Below are 21,373 nucleotides of genomic sequence, written 5' to 3'. Positions count from 1 at the left end.
GCCCTTCTTTGGTTCCTCTGTTTATCAAGTCTCAAACTAGAACAAGGAAATGAAGGTCTAGAAACTTCAAATGAAAAAAAGATAAGGAACAGTAAACGATTATAGTTATAAAAATAAAATTTGATGCAATGCCTTAATGAGTGCTTAAAAAGGATCTGAGTCTATCTCTATGGTCAGAAAGCAGGACGATTTTTCCATCATAGCAACATCACTGATTTGCCTGGGGATCCTTTCAGTGTTGAATTCTTGTCAACAGCTTTTCCTGTATCTACTGATATGATTTTTCTTTCCTTAAGTTTGTTAGTAGTCTGCAAAGTATGTGGTAAATGAAAACATGGTGCTTTAAGAGTTGTCATTCTTTGGATTTTAAGAAATAACCAAGCTTTATGCGATTTATTTCTTTTTCTTATTTCCCTGCATAAAACCTCTACTATCTTGTGAATAGAGGTAGTGAGAGCAAACATCCTTGACTCCATTTGGTGCGAAAGCTTTCAGAATAATGTGTAAGTATAATGTTAGCTGCAGGTTTCTAGCAGAGTTCTGTTTCAGGTTGAGGAAGTTCCCTTCTAATCGTAACCACGTTGGCATTCAGAAAATGAGTAGCAATCCCTGACCATTAGATCTGACTAAAATTCCGCATTACCTGACTTGTTCTTCTCCAAACTGTATTCTGTAAAACCTTTTTAAAGGTAGCAATTCATGATTTTCAAAATCAGTCTACTTCAGAGAGTTTTATACAAGTTAACTTTTTTTCCCAAATCAATTTTAAAGGTGAACCTCTCCCATATTCTTTTAAGCAAATACTTACGTTAAAAATCATTTTAAGTGTAGAAAGAGCCAAATTAAACTCCTTTACAATGGAAGAAGGGCTTCAGGAAGGTTTACACTACACTTCTTTTGTCTTTTTTACTATTTGTTCTAAATCAATTTTCTTACACCTGTAAACTGATCCTGTAGTCTTGTTATCACTTACTCAGTCACTTTCCAGTAAGGATTAAGACATAACATGAGGGGAGAACACAGATAAGACATAACATCTGATAAGGTAAGAAAAAAGGATAAAAGTAAAATGCTGTCTTCTTGTAGTAGCTGCTGTGTTGCCTCACTCAGTGCATTTATTCAAACACTGGACGATTCTTCAAAATGCTGTCATCTGTATGTTGTCAGACTTAAGTTGAATTTTGCATGATTAATGCTATGAAATGTATAGTAACTGTTGTACCTTTAGTGGATATTTTAGGGACCAAATAAAAACCTAGGCTTGAGACGGAATGGATGAAAGAACCGAGCACGGAACTGAAATGGCTAAATCAAGGAAAACAACAAAGGCTGAATTAGAATTAAATATTTGTTGCAAGCTGAAAAAAAGAAAAACGTAAGAATTTGATTAAAAAAATTAAGATACTAATGAATCAGTACTGCTATAATTACTCTCTGAGTTAAAGTTAAAAGCTTTTCAGGTGTGATTTTTTTAATTACTTCCATTTCACTACAAATTTTTGGAGGTTTATCAACAAAGTGACTTACCCTCTGTGAGGAATTAAGATTGTCTGTGTGATTAGGGAAAAGCTCAAGCGTCAGGGATGGCTGTTTCAGAATTCCTGGCATAAGATCCATATTTGAATCACTATCTTGGTCTGAGATGTTACTTTCCAATGAATCAGCTATAGCATAAAGAAAAAAAATAATTATAATACCTACTACTTCCTTAGAGCAAACGTGTTTATTAAACTAGTTATGCTAACAGTCCAACCTAAGTCACTTAAGCAAAGCATTGCTTCTAGAGCAAGGGTTGGCAAAGTTTTTCTGCAAAGGATCAGGTAATAAATATTTCAGGCTTTGCTGGCTATACAGGTCTCTACTGCATATTCTTCTTTGTAGTTTATTTACAACCCTTTAAAAATGTAAATACCATTCTTAGTGTTCTGAATTTTGCCTGTGTGCCATAATTTGCTGGCTCTGGCTCTACTGAGTTGGTGCAAACAGGCTGGGCCAGAGACACCAGGCAGGGACTCAGTTCATAGAGGACAGATGGGGCCTGGCTTCTGGAATTCAGGTGGTAGATCACAGCCTTGACGTGAAGGCAAACAGCTGCTAAGACACTGACCTAGAACATGGAAGGCCCCTCCTGCCACGGACACAACTGGTCCCAGAGTAAGAGACAGAGAGGGGCCTAGAGTGCAAAATTAAGGGTCCGAATACAAAGGTGAGGAGGCTGCCTAGGTAGGCTAGGGTACACAAAAAGTCATTAGCCTAGAGATGAGATCATCAAAGTGTGATGTGCAGCATCCTATCCTATGGATGGTCTCAATGAAGAAGCTGAAGTTTTCCACCTACTGCTTGGTCAGGCACAAAGAAATGAGTTTAATTTGCAAGAAGCAAAGGTTCTAGGCAAAATAAGACTAAGAATTCAGACTGAGAAGTAATGATCACTCCTGATCCTTGAGAAGAACAGGCTTAATCACCACCTTTTCTAGGCTGAAGTTTCTCCTCCTCAATGTTAGAAGATCAGCCAGATGCCATCATGAGGGCCTTCCAATTGCAGGATTCTCTGGGGTTCCATATAAAGGCTCTCACATGGCAACAGGGAAGCAGGTGAGAGCTTACTCATAATTAGAGAAAGAAATGAATAAACTGGAAAATAGGGCTTCTATGTATTAATCAGATTAAAAAAAGTTAAAAAATGGGCCAAAGTGGATCTCCTTTATTTAAAAATTATTATTAGAGGGCCAGTCTTCTTGTTTTTAACTACTTTCCTTTAGTTAAGAGGGGATAACATCCTGTACCTCTGCATAATCTAAAAGCTATCATGCCTTTGAAGCTGAAGAATGTCTTAGATGACTTCAGAATCTCCCCCAATGCAATATTACTGCACAAACCAGTGAATACAAAAATAGTTCCATACAAAAACTGCTCTTACTTAAGGACTCCACAGAAGAAGGAACCACAAAAGCTATTTCTGTAAGGGCATCAGCATAATACAGCACCTTCTTCTGTCCGTTGAAAATGCTAGCCCCAGCATCTTCAGAGGAAATCACTTCATCTAGGAATGAGAAACACTACATTACTGCTCTAAAAAGTGGGGAAAACCAATATCATCCTGCTTCCTGAAATTTTAACTGGTTAATAAAGTGATAATAAATAGAAGGTACATTTTCGACATGAACCAATTAATGTATAAGAAGAATAAACCATAAATGTTCATTAAATGTCTTTACACTAACTTTACTTTTTACATTAGAAGTTGTATTTTTAAAAAATTTATTTTATTTATTCATTTTTGGCTGCATTGGGTCTTCGTTGCTGCGTGCGGGCTTCCTCTAGTTGCAGCGAGCGGGGGCTACTCTTCGTTGCAGTGCATGGGCTTCTCATTGTGGTGGCTTCCCTTTGTTGTGGAGCACGGGCTCTAGGCATACGGGCTTCAGTACTTGTGGCACACAGGCTCAGTAGTTGTGGCGTGCAGGCTCTAGAGTGCAGGCTCAGTAGCTGTGGTGCACATACACTAACTTTAAATCATAAAATCTTAATTTCATACTTTCTGAAACTACTCTAAACCAGACCACTTCTGATTAGCAGGACCTTTAGCTCATCTGTATAAGGCGGATTTAGGCAACAGTCTTTTTGGAAGAGGTAACAGTAATCAAAAGGGAGAAGACTACCACAGTCCCTCTGAAGGGAAGGGAGACAGATGTCTGCGTGTGTGTACTCTTGCTTTCAAGGCATTTCCTGTCCCTGGTCTCTCTCTACTGCTCCTCAGCTTTGCTTCTGTTCCACTTTCCCCACTGATCAGTGATATAATATGAAAGTGTACAGGCTGTTTAGTAATAGTATTTGCTCTAAGCCAGCAAGATTGAATTAACAAAAGTAACACTCCTGAGAGCTAGTATAGTTTTCAATTAAAATGGACACAATGCCCTGCCAGTAATACATAAAAGATCAACAACCTGACAAAAAACTGGGAAGAGGAAATAAACAAGTAGTTCTCAGGTAAGAAATAAAAATATGAGAAGATGCTGAAACTCAATCATAATTAAAAATAGAAAATTCCTCACCTAACAGACTGGAAGACACCTAAATTGGTGAGGATGTGGCAAACAGGAAGTTTAGACCAGAGGTTAGCAAACATTTTCTGCAAAGGATCAGATAGTAAATAAGGCTTTGCATGCCATATGGTCTCTGCCACGACTACTTAAGTCTGCTGTTGTAGCATGAAAGCAGTCAGATAATACATAAAGAAGTGTGGCTGAGATCCAAAAAAACTTTATTTACGAAAACAGGCATGGGCTGTAGTTGCTGACTCCCGGTTTAGATGCTGGGCAAGCACTTGTGTCTACTGCAGTACACACTGTGGTTACTGCCCCAACATCCACTCCACCCTCCCCTCCTCTACCTTGTTTGTTTCTATCAGGATCATTCCATCTCTCTTGCCACAGCGACAGGCTCAGGGTGGTCCAATCACTGCGTATCTCAGGATTTGGGGAGAAGGGAGGTTCTGAGACTCAGCTAATCTCTCCTCTTCAGACTAGTGTGGTATGTGAATGTAAAGCCTAGAACTGCCTTATTTGCACTATGAGGAAAGCCAGGCTGGGACAAAGCCAATACATGGAAATCAGAGCTAAAGAAAAACTGCAGAGAAATAGAACAGGACTGCTGATCAAATGGCAACAAAAAATGTACACTAATCTTTGGAATTTTCAGTTATATGAGGCAATAAATGACCTTCAAACTCTAAGCCAATTTGGGTCGGGTTTTCTGTTACCTGCAACCTTAAGCATCCAACTGATACATTTATACATTTATCAAACTAAAAAATGTGCAAATCCTTTATCAATTCTACTTATGAGAACTTGGTCTATAAATACACTCAAGCACATATTAAAGGTTAGGTGCAATTAAAATTAGAGCATATCCTCAAATACTTTGATTCAACCTTGGTTGAAAGTAGAAAAAATTACAAGTCACAAGTCACAATGATATTCAATGGGAAACCTTGAGAGAGTATAATCTTGTTGACAGAAAAACTTTGCTAATTCAAAGCACTGGACACAGGCATTACCCACTTGAGAGAGGTATTATTAACTTTCCAGTGATTTCAAGATTTCAAGAGCTCCCAGAACAAAAAGCACTAGCCAGGTGGTGCAAAGGCCTTAAGTTTAAACTTATACTTGCTCTGGTACTTGTTATCCTGATTACAGCTCCTCAGGAGGATTGTGCAGAGATGGGCATGAATCTCTCAGAGACAGTCAGCTGTTTACTACAAAGATTTTTATATAATATCCCAAGAATGTAACTTAAATGACAGCCACAAAGTCTAAAAAACACATCTGTTAATAGAAAACTATATTTATTAGACAAAATACACTTGTTAGGAAACTGTACTGTTTGCTATAATCTAAATTTATTATAATATTGTTATAGAAAATGGAATTTGTTCACTCACACTACAAAAAAAGGAACTTATTAACCTTGTGATAATTATGCCATTAATTTTATATTAATTAACTCTGTCATTATATATGTATATAACATATACAGTCATTTATATATACATATACATAAGTATTCCCCATATTAACAGAAAATGTCTGGAAGACTATACAATTATTAAGTGACCTCCTGTGAGGATTAGAGGAAAGAGACTTTTCCATTCTATACCTCTGCTTGTTTTTTTTTTTGCGCTACGCAGGCCTCTCACTGCTGTGGCCTTTCCCATTGTGGAGCACAGGCTCCGGACGCACAGGCTCAGCGGCCATGGCTCACGGGCCCAGCCGCTCCGTGGCATGTGGGATCTTCCCGGACTGGGGCACGAACCCATGTCCCCTGCATCGGCAGGCGGACCCTAAACCACTGCGCCACCAGGGAAGCCCTCTGCTTGTTTTTTTTTTAATAAGACTACAAACTAATAGTAATGGGCGAAAAGCCAAGAGTAACAAAACAAGAAAAAACAAATGAACATACGAGTTTTACCTTGTTCAGGTCCTTCACCATTATCGCAACTGTTAATAGACCAACTGGTGGAAACATGCCCAGTCCAGCCAGGGTGTCTGCCCACATCTACCGCCCAGCCAAGGGAGAGCAAAAATTCTAGGAAATGTGGCTGAACATTTCTGGAAGACTCCACATTCTTTAAAATCTGAAATATATACCAATCATCAGATATAATGAAGGAAACAAAAGGGCGTATCAAAATAAGCTTCATAAAAATCGATTCACTTTGAAGTGTCTGATAAATCAAGCCCAAGCTTAGAATAAACTGGGGACTATATATATCACTGTAGTTAAAAATGCATGCTTCCAAGTTAGAGAGATTTGGGTTCAAATCCTGGCTGGGCCTTGGGCAAGTTTCTTAACCCCACTGCTTCAGTTTCTTCATCTATAAAGTGAGTAATAATGATGGCTGTGAAGATTAGATGAGATAAGAAATACAAGAAAATCCTTTAGCTCCCTCCCTAGCAAAATAATTATTGAGCTAGACATGTTTACTAAAAGTAAACAAAAAACACTAAGTCCCCGCCTTCACAGAGTCTGATTAGTGAAAAACATTACATAGGTATGTGATTATTTACTTACAAATCTTGACAAATGCTATAAAAAGTATAAACCTGTTACAAATTCAATAATTAATGAGTGGGAAAACATCCTTCTCTTAGTCCAAAGAAGAGAATGTAACCATTCCAGAAAAAAATGAAGTGACCAGAAGGGTCTCTCCTCTTCACCAAGTACAAAACTTAATTCCTGGGCCTCAGAAAGAAAAGTCCCTTGTTCTAAAACAGTGGTTCTCATGGGGGTGACTTTGCTCTCCAGGGGACATTTGGCAATGTCTGGAGACATTTTTGATATCACAACTGGTGGGGCACTGCTGGGACCTAGTGAGTAGACGCCAAAGATGCTGCTATATGTCCTATTCTATAGAACAGCTCCCATAACAAGGAATTATCTGGCCCAAAATAGCAACAGTGCTTCTGTTGAAAACCTAATGCTAGAGGAAGAAAAAGGAGGAATCCTCTACAAATTAAAAATGAGATAGGGAGAGGGGTAGTGTATCAACATCACCTGGGGAATCTCTTAAAATATAAGATTCTCTTAGCCTACTCCAGAACTTCTTTATCAGATCAGGAGAGATAAGATCCTGGAATTACTACTTTTAAAAGCTCTCCCAAGTAACTTTTGATGCAGCCAGTCCACAGATCACTGATGTAGTTGATACAATGTTAATCTATGGCAAGATCATCTGGAGGCCTAATGAAGTCAAACTATGTGGTGTGTTACGTCGAATACTTCTCAATCCACTGGGCATCATTGCCAGGCCATTATCTCTTAAACATATCATCTCTTAAACACATCATCTCCTTAGAAGTGTACCTGTTTAGTTCACCCATATCCCTTCATATCCTTCTAAGTGCCAGGAAACTGATTTCACTGCCAGTTCTCATTTTCTTCCAATTAAAATTTTTTTTCAGAAGTGAAACTTTTAAATAAACAACTTGAAAATTTAGTCAAGATGCAATAAGTAAGTCAAATTCAACTTGCAGGCCACTGGCTGGCAGCTGGAAATTAATCTAAATCTTCCCTGTGACTAGGGAAGGCAGGTCTCAGCCATTCTAAAGGAGGCCTCAGAGAATCTTACTGTTTTCTAGTCACACTCAGTTCCTAGAAAGCCAAGGAAACTCAACCGGTGTAACAATTACCTCAAGGGTTTATAAAATTTATAGCATAAAAATTTACCCCCAAAATCCAGAAATCTTACCTCCTGGTTTGTTTTCTGACCTGGCTTCATATAGAAAATAAAAACTGTGTCGAAGGGACGACATGGCAAGAGATCCAGATACCCAATGTCATCAAAAAATCCAGGTATCATGGAGTCAAGTGCAATAAGGTGAGGAGGTAGACGACTATTTGCAGGTTCCTATCGCCAAAGGAAGAAAGGAGAAATTATTATCTCTCTTCATCATTCTAATTATAAAAGCAATACTTGCTCACGGTTTAATAAACATTAAGTTAAAAAAAAATTATAAAGTCGCAGCAATAAGCACAACCATAATCCCAAACTACAGAAACTATTTAACATGCTTGTGTTCTTCCTTCCAGTTCTCTTATTTGCCTTTTTCTGCTGAAAGACAGTTGAAATCTTAATATGTATATAATTTAAAATCCTATTTTCTCTATAAAATATCAAGCTTTCTAGCAAAAAATTTTATATGTATTTTATTCTTATTCATTGCCGGTCTTAATGCAAAATGGTACAGCCATGCCCGGAGGCAATTTGGCAGTTTCTTGCAAAGCTAAACATAGTCTTACCATACAGTGAAGCAATTACATAACTTGGTATTTTCCCATATGAATTAAAAACATGCCTACACAAAAACCTGCACACAAATGTTTACAAGCAGCTTTATTCATAATGGCCAAAACTTGCAAGCAACCAAGGTGTCTTTCTGTAGGTGAATGGATAAGTAGACTGTGATACATCCACACAATGGAATATTATTCAGTAATAAAAAGAAATGTGCTATCAAGTCACAAAAAGACATGGAGGAAACTTAAATGCAAATCACTAACTGAAAGAAGCCAATCTGAAGAGGATACATACTATATGATTCCAACTATATGACATTCTGGAAAAGGCAAAACTGTAGAGACAGTAAAAAATCAGGGGTTGGGTGGGGGAAGGAGGAGGAAGTATGACTAAGAAGACTACACTGGATTTTTAGGGCAGTGAAACTATTTTGTATAATGCTATAATGATGGACACATGTTATTATACGCATTTGTCAAAACCCACAGAATTGTACAACACAGAGTGAACTCAGGTAAACTATGGACTTCAGTTAATAATCCATCCCATACTGGTTCATCACTTGTTACAGATGTGTCACAACAATGCAAGATGTTACAATACGAGAAACTGTGTGTGTGGAGGAAGAGAGGTTATATGGGAAGTCTCTCTACTTTCTACTCAATTGTTCTGCAAACCTAAAACTGCTTTAAAAAATAGTCTATTAACTTTTAAGGCATTTTTTGTTTTGTTTCCCCCCATCCTTTATCTTCTTTGAGATCCTGATCTTGCCCAGCAGGTTGGGCCATCCATGATATTTTTCAGGAAAGCATCCCCCAGAGATGGCAAGGATTACTCTCTTCTACAATAGCAAGGATCGTGAGCCTGGTCTTCTAGTCCATTATATAACATTCCTAACAAGGGTTGAGGCAACACCCTATCATCAAAAACATTACTATTTTTGCAGTCGAACAGAAGAGTATTCACACTATGAAGTAAGTAAGACTACAAATAGCCTCGCATCAATTCAGGTCAGATTTTTCCACTAAGTGAATTTTATACAAACATACAAAAGAACTTCTAGTTTTCATTTTTCACTTTGAAATCATGGATAAGGAACTACAGACCTGTAGCATGCTATGATACACCTTATAGGACAAAGCCTCCTCATTCTTTCTTTTTTAAATAAGCTATCTCATCACCTTGCTCTTCTGGATGATCTTCTGATTCAGGAACATAACATGCATATATTTTATACCTCTTAACTCTTAATAACTTTAAAGTTTTTCCCTCTAGGTCTGTGTTTTAATACATTTTCTTAGAATAACTTTTGTCAATATCGCAGTTGTAACTGAGGTATTTTGGCATCGTATTTGTAACTGCATATTAGAGCCACAGTCATTAATATCTATGCTTGGTGTGTAGTGATCTTAATTCCCATTTACTTTAAACATTCTATTGATTCTCTTATGGCTGTCTAATTAGAAATCATATTACCTGAGAACTGTCTTTTCCTTTCCAATGGTTTTTTTCCTCTTATTTAGTTTCTTTTAATATTTCACTGACTTTCCTGGTTTTGATACTATACCGTAGTTATGTAAGATGTTACCCATTGGGGGAACCTCCCTGCACATTTTTAAAAAAAACTTTGTTAATCTATAATTATTTAAAAATTAAAATAGGGACTTCCCTGGTGGTGCAGTCGTTAAGAATTCGCCTGCATATGCAGGGGACATGGGTTCAATCCCTGGTTCGGGAAGACCCTACATGCCACGGAGCAACTAAGCCCACTCGCTGCAACTACTGAAGTCTGCATGCTCTAGGGCCTGCATGCCACAACTACGGAGCCCATGTGCTGCAACAACTGAAGCCCACGCGCCTAGAGCCTGAGCTCCGCAACAAGAGAAGCCACTGCAATGAGAAACCCGTGCACCTCAATGAAGAGTAGCCCTCACTCGCCACAACTAGAGAAAGCCCACGTGCAGCAATGAAGACCCAACACAGCCAAAAAAAAAATTTTTTTTAATTAAAAATAAAATTAAAATAACTTTTCATTAACTAAAAAACTCTCAGTGTTAAACAGTGGCCAAGGTAGATATCCTTTACCTCTGATTTTTAACAAAGGGTGGTTCTAGTTTCCTCATTCCCCATCTCGTTTCCTAAACAGGCTGCCATTTACTGAAATCTACATTACTGGCCCTAACTAAGTTTTTGGTTTTTTGTTTATTCATTTTTTAAAAATCAGACTGAATATTATTCTACTGAATACTGACTGTTTTATTGACTGATCTGCTAAAATAGGATCAAATTATTTTCTTAATAACTTTACTAATATTTACCAATAACTGACTCTCCTTAAGTTCCTAGGATAAACCTTACTTGGTTGTAGAAGTTAATTTGTTTAACACGCTGCTGAATTCATTTTTACTAGCATTCTCCTTAACACTTTTGCACATATATTCGTAAGTAAAGATTGGTTTATAGCTTTTTCATGTGTGTGCTGTCTGGTATAAGTTACTAGAGATAAGGTAAGATTCATAAAATAAACCAGTTTACTTTCTGACTTTTTCCTATGTTCTCTCTCTTTTTTTAAAAAAATATTTATTTGGCTGTGCTGGGTCTTAGTTGCAGCACGCGGGATCTTCATCGCAGCATGCAGGCTCTTAGTTGTGGCATGTGGGATCTAATTCCCGGGATTGAACCTGGGCCCCCTGCATTGGGAGTGCGGAGTCTTAACCACTGGACCACCAGGGAAGTCCCTTTTTCCTATGTTCTGAACCAGGTGAGAAAGCATGAGAATTATTTCCTTGAAAGCTTAAAAATTTCAAGCAGAATAGATAACATGAAAGGAAAACTTCAATCTCAGAGACAGGGCTGTTAAGGCTCTTCTTGTCTCCCTTCAGTCCATGCCTCTTCTTGTCTCCCTTCAGTCCACAGAATGTAATATTTTCTTCTAGTATGTTTTTATTTACTGCTTCTACTCTGTTCAATTTTCTCCACTAGGAATACCGCTAATCATTTTTAGGTTGTATCTTTGTTCCTGGACTTCCATATTTACCACTGTATTTCTCATTATTTTCCTCTTTCTGTTGTTTTCTTCTGCATTTTAAGAGTTTTTTACTTTTTACTCTCCACCACTAACTCGATTTTCTACAACATAAAGTATTTTTCATCTACATGCTGAAATCCAAACTCAGTCAGCAATGTTCCCCTCTGCTTTCCTTAAAAGTTAAATGGCCTTTAACCAAGTAGCTGTTGGCGAGTTAGGGCAGGGGGCAACTTGTGCAATAAACAACTTCTTGCCTGGCAATCTTCAGTTGTGCTTTTCAAAACAAACAGGCCTTAGTACAAACTCTAAATCTACATTCAGGGAAGCCATTTCACATTTTTGAGGCCCTGTTTCCACATCTGTGAAATAGAGATACCATTACTTTCCTTGTAAAACTGTTTTAATGGAATTAAGAATAATGACATTGTTTACCTTACAGGCTGGTTGACTTTGTACTACGTACTACATGAAGCACCTGACACGATCACAATGAGATGGATACCCTTATCACCCCTATTTATCTATTTATTTACTTATTTTTGGCTGCATTGGGTCTTTGTTGCTGTGCACGGGCTTTCTCTAGTTGCAGCGAGTGGGGGCTACTCTTTGTTGCGGTGCGCGGGCTTCTCATTGCAGTGGCTTCTCTTGTTGTGGAGCACGGGCTCTAGGTGCACGGGCTTCAGTAGCTGTGGCTGGCAGGCTCAGTAGTTGCAGTGCACGAGCTCTAGAACGCAGGCTCAGTAGTCGTGGCGCAAGGGCTTAGTTGCTCTGTGGTATGTGGGATCCTCCCAGACCAGGGCTCGAACCCGTGTCCCCTGCATTGGCAGGAGGATTCTTAACCACTGCAACACCAGGGAAGCCCACCCCTATTTTATAGATGAGGAACTAAGACTCAGAAAAGTTGGGCAACTTGCCCAAGATCACATAGCTGGCAAGTAGTGATGCCAGGACATAAACCTGGACAGTCTGATCTCAGGAACTGCACAACATAAGAAGTGCTTATACTTGTTCCTTTTTAAAAGTGGCATAGAAGAGCAGAGTAAATTGTAGCCCATATTTCAGTAATAAAGTGTACTGGGGAAGAGTTTTAACATTCTTTTTTCTAATTATCTATAGATTTCATTAATATGTGTGATATGAGTCCTACATTACCTAGGAAAATTCAGAGGCGCATATATTATTATATTATAAGCAGTCCCCTCAGACAGAACTCTAAATATATTCATGGGAAAACTGTCTTGGAGCTCATATTATAACCTACAGCATCATGGAATTTCATTTCCTTGTATGAAGGGTAAGGTTTTAAATAGTTTGTTTTTTAAAATTCCTTCTATCTTCATAAAAATGCTTTAGCTATCAGCAGCTGAATGTTAACATATGAATATATTTACTCATAAAAGTTTACAGAAATTACCTTCAACGCTTCTAAGGACAAAAATCCAAAGTGTGAAAGGAAAAGGCGTGCTGTTTGGAATTCCTGGGCAGGAGGTGGGGGCTTACAATCTGTTATCGGATCAGGAAAACTTCTCTTCTGCAATTCCTCCTCACTTTGTTGTTCAAGGTGTATTTCATAAGCAATCTGCTGGGCCATGCCATTCCTTAATTTTTCATGTCTCTCTTCTAACTGAAATAAACCGAACATTTCATTTTTTTGGAATTATCATAAAAGTAATAGAATTAATCAAGTTTTAAATGAAAATAAAGCTACAAGCAACAAAATAAATGAAGATAATTTTTAGTGATCAACACTGAGTTTCAATTCAGTACAACCAAGAGCATACAATCAAGCAAATACATTACAAGGTTAAAACAAATACCCAAAACATGTCCCTACAGCCTCAAAAATTGCTCCTTCATCTCCTTGCTGTAAGTGAAACCACTCTGTCTCTGCTTCCCTTCACATCGGCAAGAAAGGGGGCAGAGTTGTTGCTCTCTGCCAGATCCCTGTCCATCTTCATCCTGCAGTGATCCCCTCATGTTTTGAAGTCCATAACTATAGCATTAGTTGCTATAGTCTTGGAGTTATTACCTCTGCTTCCCTTCTGATCCATCCTATTTAAAATTCCATCCTCTTTGGTGAACAGCCTGGCTTATATTCCTACAACCTCCTCAACCTTCACAACTCTTGCCATCCATGACACACTTTGTACCTCAGATGTGCTGTACTTTCAAGAGCTACAATCCTGAAATTCCTTTCCTACAGCTCACCCAAACTCCTACTCCCCCTTTACTATCACTGAGAGGCAAACAACCCCTCCCCGTATTTCCCCAAGCCATTAGCATCCTTCTGGCTTCATCTACCTCCCAACCAAAACTAAATCCCCAAATCTGACATCTTATACCCTCTTCTAAGCATATAACATGGCTGTGTTGTTCCTTATTCTTCCTTATTCACCCAGCCAATCTCCACACCATTCAAATTTTTTACTTATGCCTCTGGATACCAAGGACTTTTTTTTTTTTTTTGCGGTATGCGGGCCTCTCACTGCTGTGGCCTCTCCCGCTGCGGAGCGCAGGCTCCGGACGCGCAGGCTCAGCCTCTCCGCGGCATGTGGGATCTTCCCGGACCGGGGCATGGACCCGTGTCCCCTGCATCGGCAGGCAGACTCTCAACCACTGCGCCACCAGGGAAGCCCTGGATACCAAGGACTTTTGGAGAAAGTCAGCAGAGTGCATTAAGTAACTTCACTACAGATCATGCTATTTAAACCTAGCTGGGCTGCCTGGCAATTTTAAGAATCATCTTTGCTTCCCTATTTCATTGCTAAGAACTAAGATTAAAATTTATATAAGCTGCTTTAATTTTCCTCCTTTCCATCTCTAAATGTCTCTGAACCTTCACTGACCCTCTCCTCTCCTGTCTTACCAGAAGTGTCCCTTTTCTAAACTCAATCACAGGTTCTTGACCCTACTGCCTCCAGGGCTTTACTCTGTTACTCATCATTTCCCCAGCCCAACTTACAGTGTTGGCAGGTGCAGACCCTTTTCCACTGGCTCCTTCCACCTCTAATTCTTCTTGAATTAAAAAAAAAGAAAGAAAAAGAAAAACCAGCCTTGCGTTTCCTTAGCTAAGGCTATTTCCTCACACTCTTTTTCACTCTGTACCCTTCCCTTTACTGTTAACAGTAACAGTGTAGTTTATATTCACTGCCTTTTCCTCTTTAACCATTCATTCCCCAGACCCTTACACTTTAATACTCCTTTGAACTTGCTCTCAAAGGTCACCAACATTTCATGACAAAATCCAGGGGCCTCTTCTTAGTGCTCCTTCTCCTTGATCTCTCTAGCATTGGAAACTGCAGGCAGCCTCCATTCCTAACCTTATATTCTCTCATGCCCTGACATACCTGTCTTCCATTTCTTAAAATTCTTCTCTCTTGACCTAAGTGACCAATTACTTAATCTATTTAAGTATCTAAATTAATCTAAACCCAAATAAATTTCTCCCATTTTCCCAAACCTGTCCTCTTCCTAATGTCTATATTTCTATAAATAGCACTGTTATCTTTGTCACTCAAGCCTGAAATCTAAAGTTCTTTGGCTCTTTTCCTTCCCTCATCAATCCAAGACTGTCTGGATCTACCTCTACAAGACATGCCATATATTTAAACTTCCACTATCAATGAGGTAGTCCTTCCCATCCCCTGCCTAGATTGTCATAACTGTCTCTGAATTGGGCTCCCTTCTCCAAATATCCTCCACTAGGGTCTGATCATATCAGAACACTACTGAAACCACAGACCAGCTCAGGCAGCCCAGTGCCACCTCTCTATAAGATATGTCCAGTTTCTTTCAATCAGCCACAATCTATATTTGTCTTACTACATGCTAATCTCCTGGATGACAAATACCCAGGTCATCTTATGAATCACCCCCAGGAATACCAAAGAAAGGCAGTGTCTTGACCACAGAAGTTGCTGAAGAATGTTAATAGTCATTCTCTTAACAACAGCTGATAATAATTTATCTTACTTCTTCAGTAACAATTTCATGCAAATCTGGAATGCTCAGATCTGCTTTCACAAAAGGAATCTTGTCCACCTCTTCAGGAAATGGTCGATGTTTCACAGTATATTTAAATCCAACATCATTTTTAGGAACTGGACGAGGTTCAGGCACAAAAAGCTGTTAAAATAAAACAAATAACATTATGTTTATTACATGTGGGTGCCAGCTGAAATGACATGTATTTCCCTGGTCTCTTAGAAGCCTGTGTTTCCCTAGGATTGCATAACACAGAAATTCAGTAAGAATCTGCAAATACTACTGCTAATGGTAAAGGTACCAAGGTACTCTTTTATTTTTATAAAAATGTTCATCAACTTATGACAGATTTTTGTGCCTGATAAATGGGTTACGGACCTCCACTGCACCAGGCCTGAATCTTCCATATTCAGTGGTAAGCCAATAGGTAAGGCATTTCAGAGCTTAAGGCTCAAACTTCCTTCTTCCCTAAGGGCTCTCAAATCATTCCATATAATAAAGTACAAGTTTACATCCACTGGGCATCTCTAGACAGTGAGTTCAATAATTAGAACCTTAGCATGGCTTAAGTGAAAAGATATGGCACCGAATCTAGGTCTTCAAGGCGCCAAATCCCTGCTTTAATATATATTAGCTGTGTGACTTCCGTTTTCACACCTGAAAAATGGAAATAATCCACCACAAGACTGTCATAAGGATTAAACAAAAAAATATATGGCACATATTAAACTACTGAACAGTTTTAGTGCCTTTCCTGATCTCCTTCTTCCTCAGTCTTTAATGGCATTCAGTGGCTTATACAGTGCTGCTGACAGAATGTGACTGGCGTGACGCCACCAGGAGCAAATAGGGGTGTGCTCCTCACAGCAAACACATCTCATCTAACAGAGACATATGGAATGTTCAATTGTTTTAGGCATTTGCTCCAATTCTGTGAGCGTCTCTCTTAAATGCTGGTAAAATTTTATTATGTTTTAAAGAATTTTTAGTAACATAAGTAAAAGCTTACAGTGTGATAAGTGAAAAGAGCAGTATATACAAAAATGACTAAAATTCTATTTAAGTGTTATGTACAGAAAGGAACAAAAAGATTGGAAGGAAACCCACTAAAATATTAACAGTGGCTATCTACTTCTGGAGAGTAAAAGTACAGGTGATTTAAAAATTTCTTCTTTATTATCTGAATTTTCCAACTTTCTCCCGTAAGCAAATTTTATTCACATGATTACAACTGTTATAAAGAAAATAAACTGTGCCACCCCAAAGAAAGATTTCATTAAATTTTACAGCACATTAAAAAATTATAGAGCATATTACCAATTATACAGTTATATGAAACAGTCTGAAACTAAGTACTGTTGCCAGAGACATCAAGGCTCTGGCAAATTTTTTTCATAATGGCATGTACCTAAATTTTATTATTTTAAACACTGCATGGAAAAAATTCGGTCCACTGTTCAGAACAGTAGTTCTTAATCATAAGTGGATGTCAGAGTCACTCGGAAAGTTTTCTGAAAATACACCTGCCTTGAAGACGTCTTTAAAGAGTATTTCAGTGGACCTGGAATTCTAGGCTCCTAAGATGATTCTGATGTGAACTCACGGACTGAGAATCTGGCTAGGATCAAAAATATTTATCTGTGATTTTTGTTGTAATATTATTTAACCTTTAAATCACAACACACACAAACACATGCACACACACACTCACTCCTAGTCACTTCCCTGTAACTTCTGATGGATACCTTCTGATTTGCTTTTGCTCCTCTGGGTAAAAGGCAAAGTTGTTGTGCCCAAGCAAGTCTTCCAGACATTCCCCGGACCAGCACAGTGACAGAGGGGAAAAAATCATCTAGAATAAAATGTTGGTGGAAAAGTTTTTATTTCTGACAACATATAAAATACACCTATTGTCAATTTTAGAGCCTCTAATAATCAAAGCCCTAGCATAGTGCTTCCCTAACTTTTATCCTTTGTGAACCATCTCTGTGGATTCTGCCATATTCAAGTACCACTATTACTATTTAAATTTAAACTTAAAATTTTTGAAGGAAATGATATATTTCTACCTTAAAAGGAAAATCATGAATTTTGGTGTGCTAATTATATATTTTTAAAACACATGTTTAAAAATACATAAAATAATGTTCACCGATGTATCAACCAACATCATCTCACATACCTCCAGCAATACACATACACATTTTTGGGTAACACTATCCTAGCAAATACTCTTAACTTTCAGTGTTGGGAATGACCTAAATGCAGAAGACAGGCTGGGTGCTTGCGGTGCTGATGTTACATTCACCCATGCCTTTGTGCACCACAGCCCACCACAGGCAGGCACTGTTTCATCCCAACACAAGTTCAGGGGCAGGAAGAAGGGAGGTAAAGAACTCAGGATGGACTGCCTGAGTACCCAGATCCTTCTTCCTATTCCCTCCCTTCTTTTGTCTCTGGTGTAGGAGTCAAACTTGTTCAAACTTCTCTCTCTTACTTCTATTATTAACTATTACAATGAACCATTAAAATATCCTTGTACTTCTATAAAATCCCAATTGTTTATATTTTTGGTAGAATTCCAATGCAATGAAATTGCTTAGAATGAGAGTAATGGAGTCCTAAAAAATCTGGAAAAGGGTTGACATCTACCCCTCAGGCCAGGAAACCTGGAGAGGATACTGGGATTTTATAGACTCTTTAGCAGGTGGCTCGGGAGTGGGAAACTGGAGGAATCATGAATAATTGGCACAAACCAGGGAAGAAAGTCAAGCAACACCCAGGTCTAAGGTAGAGAAGGATGAGGTGCCTTAAGAAGGAAAGACTTGGGACCAGTGCTTCTGGAGTTGGGCAACGATTAAAGGCCCCATCCACTTCATATTAAAGTCACTGTATCTTACCACAAGAGGAAGGAAAGCTGTGATGGTATTCACTCGTCCCTGAACTACTGGGAAACGTCTCATTTCATTTTATGGATTTATGAGATCCTACCTATATATACTCAACAGAATTTGCATGGGACTCTAAGATCCTTTTCACGTTTGCAAAAGTAAGAAGGTAAGTCTTTAATCACTGAGGAAATCCTATCACTGTGGGGCAACAATAACAAAGAGACAGTATGAGGTTCAGAAAATTTGGACTCTACTCCTGGTCATACCATACACTTCTCAAGTAACCCTGGACAAGTCACATACCCTCTCTGAGCCCCAGTTTCTTAACCTGTAAATGAGGGAATTGCACGCTAGGTGATTCCCTGTATGCCCAACTTTTCTGTAACCTTCACTTTCCTTTACCTTCCCAGCAATAAGGGTCTCTCTAAGAACATGCTTCCTTTACATACTGGCTGATTCCAATTACCATCAGAAAAAAATGTGCTCTGAGCAGTCTGCGTTGCAGTGGTAATCACACACCTTGAGATGGTTTATAATTGGGGGAAAGAGGGGAAGAAAACAGTGCATGTTATGTCAATGGAAAATCACTGAAGAATTTTCAGGAGGGCACTGGCATGGTCAGATCTGCATTTGAGGATGAATGCAATGGTGGCAGCAAGTAGGATGGAGGTAACGGTAACAAATTTTGGAACTGGAAGGAGGAAGAATCAGATCAGGTAGGAAGCAATAATCCAGATAAGAAATAATAAAGTCCTGCATTTGGCTGTACTGGGAGGAATGCAGAGAAAAGAAGATTCCAAAGTCACTAGCGGGGTAGAAACTTGGAAACCAACTACATAAGGGAGTAACAGGAAGGAGAAGGCAAAGATGACTCCTCCAATTCCCAGCCTGTTTGGGTGGCACCAATAACTGAAAAAGAACAATGTGGAGTGAAGGGCGGGAAAGGAGAGGGGCAGGATCCAAAGTTCAAGAAGGACGAAAGAGTAATAATGATTTTTATACACAGTAAACAACAGAAATATCCCACTGAACTTTTTATAAAATTATGGAGCTCTTTTCTAATAGATATAAAGGGCCTCTAAAAGATTCTATTTAATATGTATATTGCATTTTCTGACCCTCTATTTTTTAGCTGCTATTATCTCATCAGCTAGAAGGCTTTCTGACAAATGCAAAATTACTTAGAATTTGCAGTCTTTCCTTCCCCGATCCTGAAACAGCTTGCTAATACTGATGAACATGTTGATTTAGCAATGGAAAAAGCCCAAAGTGCTGAAACTTACTCTGTTCATTTCCAAGAGGTTGCTCCAGCATTGCCAGGATGACACTGTTATCCAAGACAAAGTACCGGAAACTATGCTTGTTTATGGTTGGCAGTCTGGAGTATTTAATCAAAGTGGTCTCATTCACCAGACTACAAGGAGAGGCAGGACCACTGGGTGAAGGAAATGCGCCAAGCAACTGCATAATACTATGGAGAATGCAAAAGATAACAGTTAATCCCCAAAGGGAAATCTTAAATTCACCTCATGCATCAATCTGTCCTTCTGTTCTTTTGGATTTATCTGGCCACAGCCACGCTTCCTCTTTGAGAGTCAGATTTACTCCCTGTGGCAGATGCTGTGATGTGCTGTCCAGATTTCCCTCTCCAAGACTGAAAGACCCAGTCCCCCAGATGCAGGGAGATGGTGGCCATAGCTTTCAGCTGAGTCCTGGAGAGGCCAATGAGAACCACTTCACTCAAGATCACAGCTTCCTCCTGGGGCAGTTCTCGTCCAATGAACTGTTAATGCAGGGGTATAAAGTCCCAGCCCCCCGGCCCCAACATGAGAGAATCCTGAAGGGCCAGCCCAGCTCCAGAGCTCTTTGTTGCAAATGCATCACAGTTTATGTCTTCCCTCTGCTCAATCCTACTTCCTTCATTCCCTCATAAGGGTTGATCCTGAGAGCACTTTCCAATAAACTTCCTGCAAGCAAATTTCTCTCTCTTGAAGTTTGCTACCCAGGGAATCTGACTAATCATACTTCCAAATCATGAAGCTCCTAAAGATATATTTTAAAAAATGTGTGTGCTCCAGGTTTCAGGATAATGCTAAAGCATTCTAGACCTAGAAAAGGATCCAAAGATCAGCCAAGACCCCTCAATTTTTCAGACGGGGAAACTCAGGCTCAGAAGAGATAAGTGATCATCAAGAGACCAGAAACCAGGGCCTACTGCCTTCTCACTGTGTGGTCATGAATAGATATCGTCATTTTACAGATAAGGAACTTGATGCACTAGTAGTTAACATCTCACAGAACCACTGTAATTATTAAATGAGAATATATACGAAAAAATGCTTTATAAACTGGAATTCAACTGATCAAGTCTTACCATTCTGAAATGTTTATATCCACAGAGATTTCTGCATACCTTCAATGCATAATAGTAATAACTTACATATACCACTTACCATGTGCCAGGCGCTGGGTCTAAGCACTTTACACATTTTATTTAGTTATCATAACAACCCTATGAGATAGCTACCATTATTATTCCCATTTTATAATTAAGAAACTGAAACACAGCAAGAATCTTCTTAAGAAAACTTAAAGATTTTACCTTGTGGTCCTAATATCACCTGATCCTTCATACGTAACTCATTTGAAAACTAGTATTCCCCAACACCATTGCAATCCTCTCCCTTTCTCTTTCATTCTAATGCTTGAACCCAAATCTCTCTGATAATAGAAGGCAACACTGCTCAACAGATACTTTCCTTCCATTTTCTCTCCTCCTAGGAGGAGGACTATCTAAGAATTTCAAGGACCAGGAGAACTTCATGATGAGTTCAGGCCTAAGAATTTATGAAAAACCAAGAGACAAGCAATGGGAAAATGTGGGTTTTCTAACATGGGACAGAGATGGTTGTCACAAAGCATATGGACCATGTGAGCTTATGTTCCATGCAAGATTCTAAGACATTATCAAATAGGTTGCTGGCAAGGGTACAGGTCACACCAGCCTAACCACATTTTCTCTTCTTGATGATTACTAGACTGGAAAGGCAGAGAAATATCTCTGAAATCAAGACATGCAAGGATTTGGCAGTGTATCATTATAAACTTACAGACAAGATTTAAAAACCTCTGTGAACCTGAAGGGAAACCTCTTATGTGCTTTGTGAGTCTTTC

At 38.9% G+C, this 21,373-nt stretch overlaps 1 protein-coding gene across 2 annotated transcripts in view; it reads right to left on the bottom strand.

Annotated features, from left to right (window-relative positions):
- Nucleotides 1–21,373, bottom strand: part of RALGAPB (Ral GTPase activating protein non-catalytic subunit beta) — a 100,230-nt gene that overhangs the window by 8,475 nt on the left and 70,382 nt on the right. For both annotated transcript variants that reach the window (XM_082669789.1, XM_082669790.1), the window contains 8 exons: nucleotides 19,483–19,670; nucleotides 17,054–17,160; nucleotides 15,297–15,449; nucleotides 12,739–12,948; nucleotides 7,748–7,906; nucleotides 5,968–6,133; nucleotides 2,921–3,043; nucleotides 1,528–1,664 (listed from right to left, as the gene is read on the bottom strand). In XM_082669789.1, the coding sequence (XP_082525915.1) occupies nucleotides 1,528–1,664; nucleotides 2,921–3,043; nucleotides 5,968–6,133; nucleotides 7,748–7,906; nucleotides 12,739–12,948; nucleotides 15,297–15,449; nucleotides 17,054–17,160; nucleotides 19,483–19,670 (1,243 nt within the window). The remainder of the gene's footprint in view (nucleotides 1–1,527; nucleotides 1,665–2,920; nucleotides 3,044–5,967; nucleotides 6,134–7,747; nucleotides 7,907–12,738; nucleotides 12,949–15,296; nucleotides 15,450–17,053; nucleotides 17,161–19,482; nucleotides 19,671–21,373) is intronic.

The sequence above is a fragment of the Grampus griseus genome (genome assembly GCF_964374135.1).
Source record: "Grampus griseus genome assembly, chromosome: 14".
In the NCBI taxonomy this organism is placed as follows: Eukaryota; Metazoa; Chordata; class Mammalia; order Artiodactyla; family Delphinidae; genus Grampus; species Grampus griseus.
This window is presented reverse-complemented; position numbering and strand designations above follow the sequence as displayed.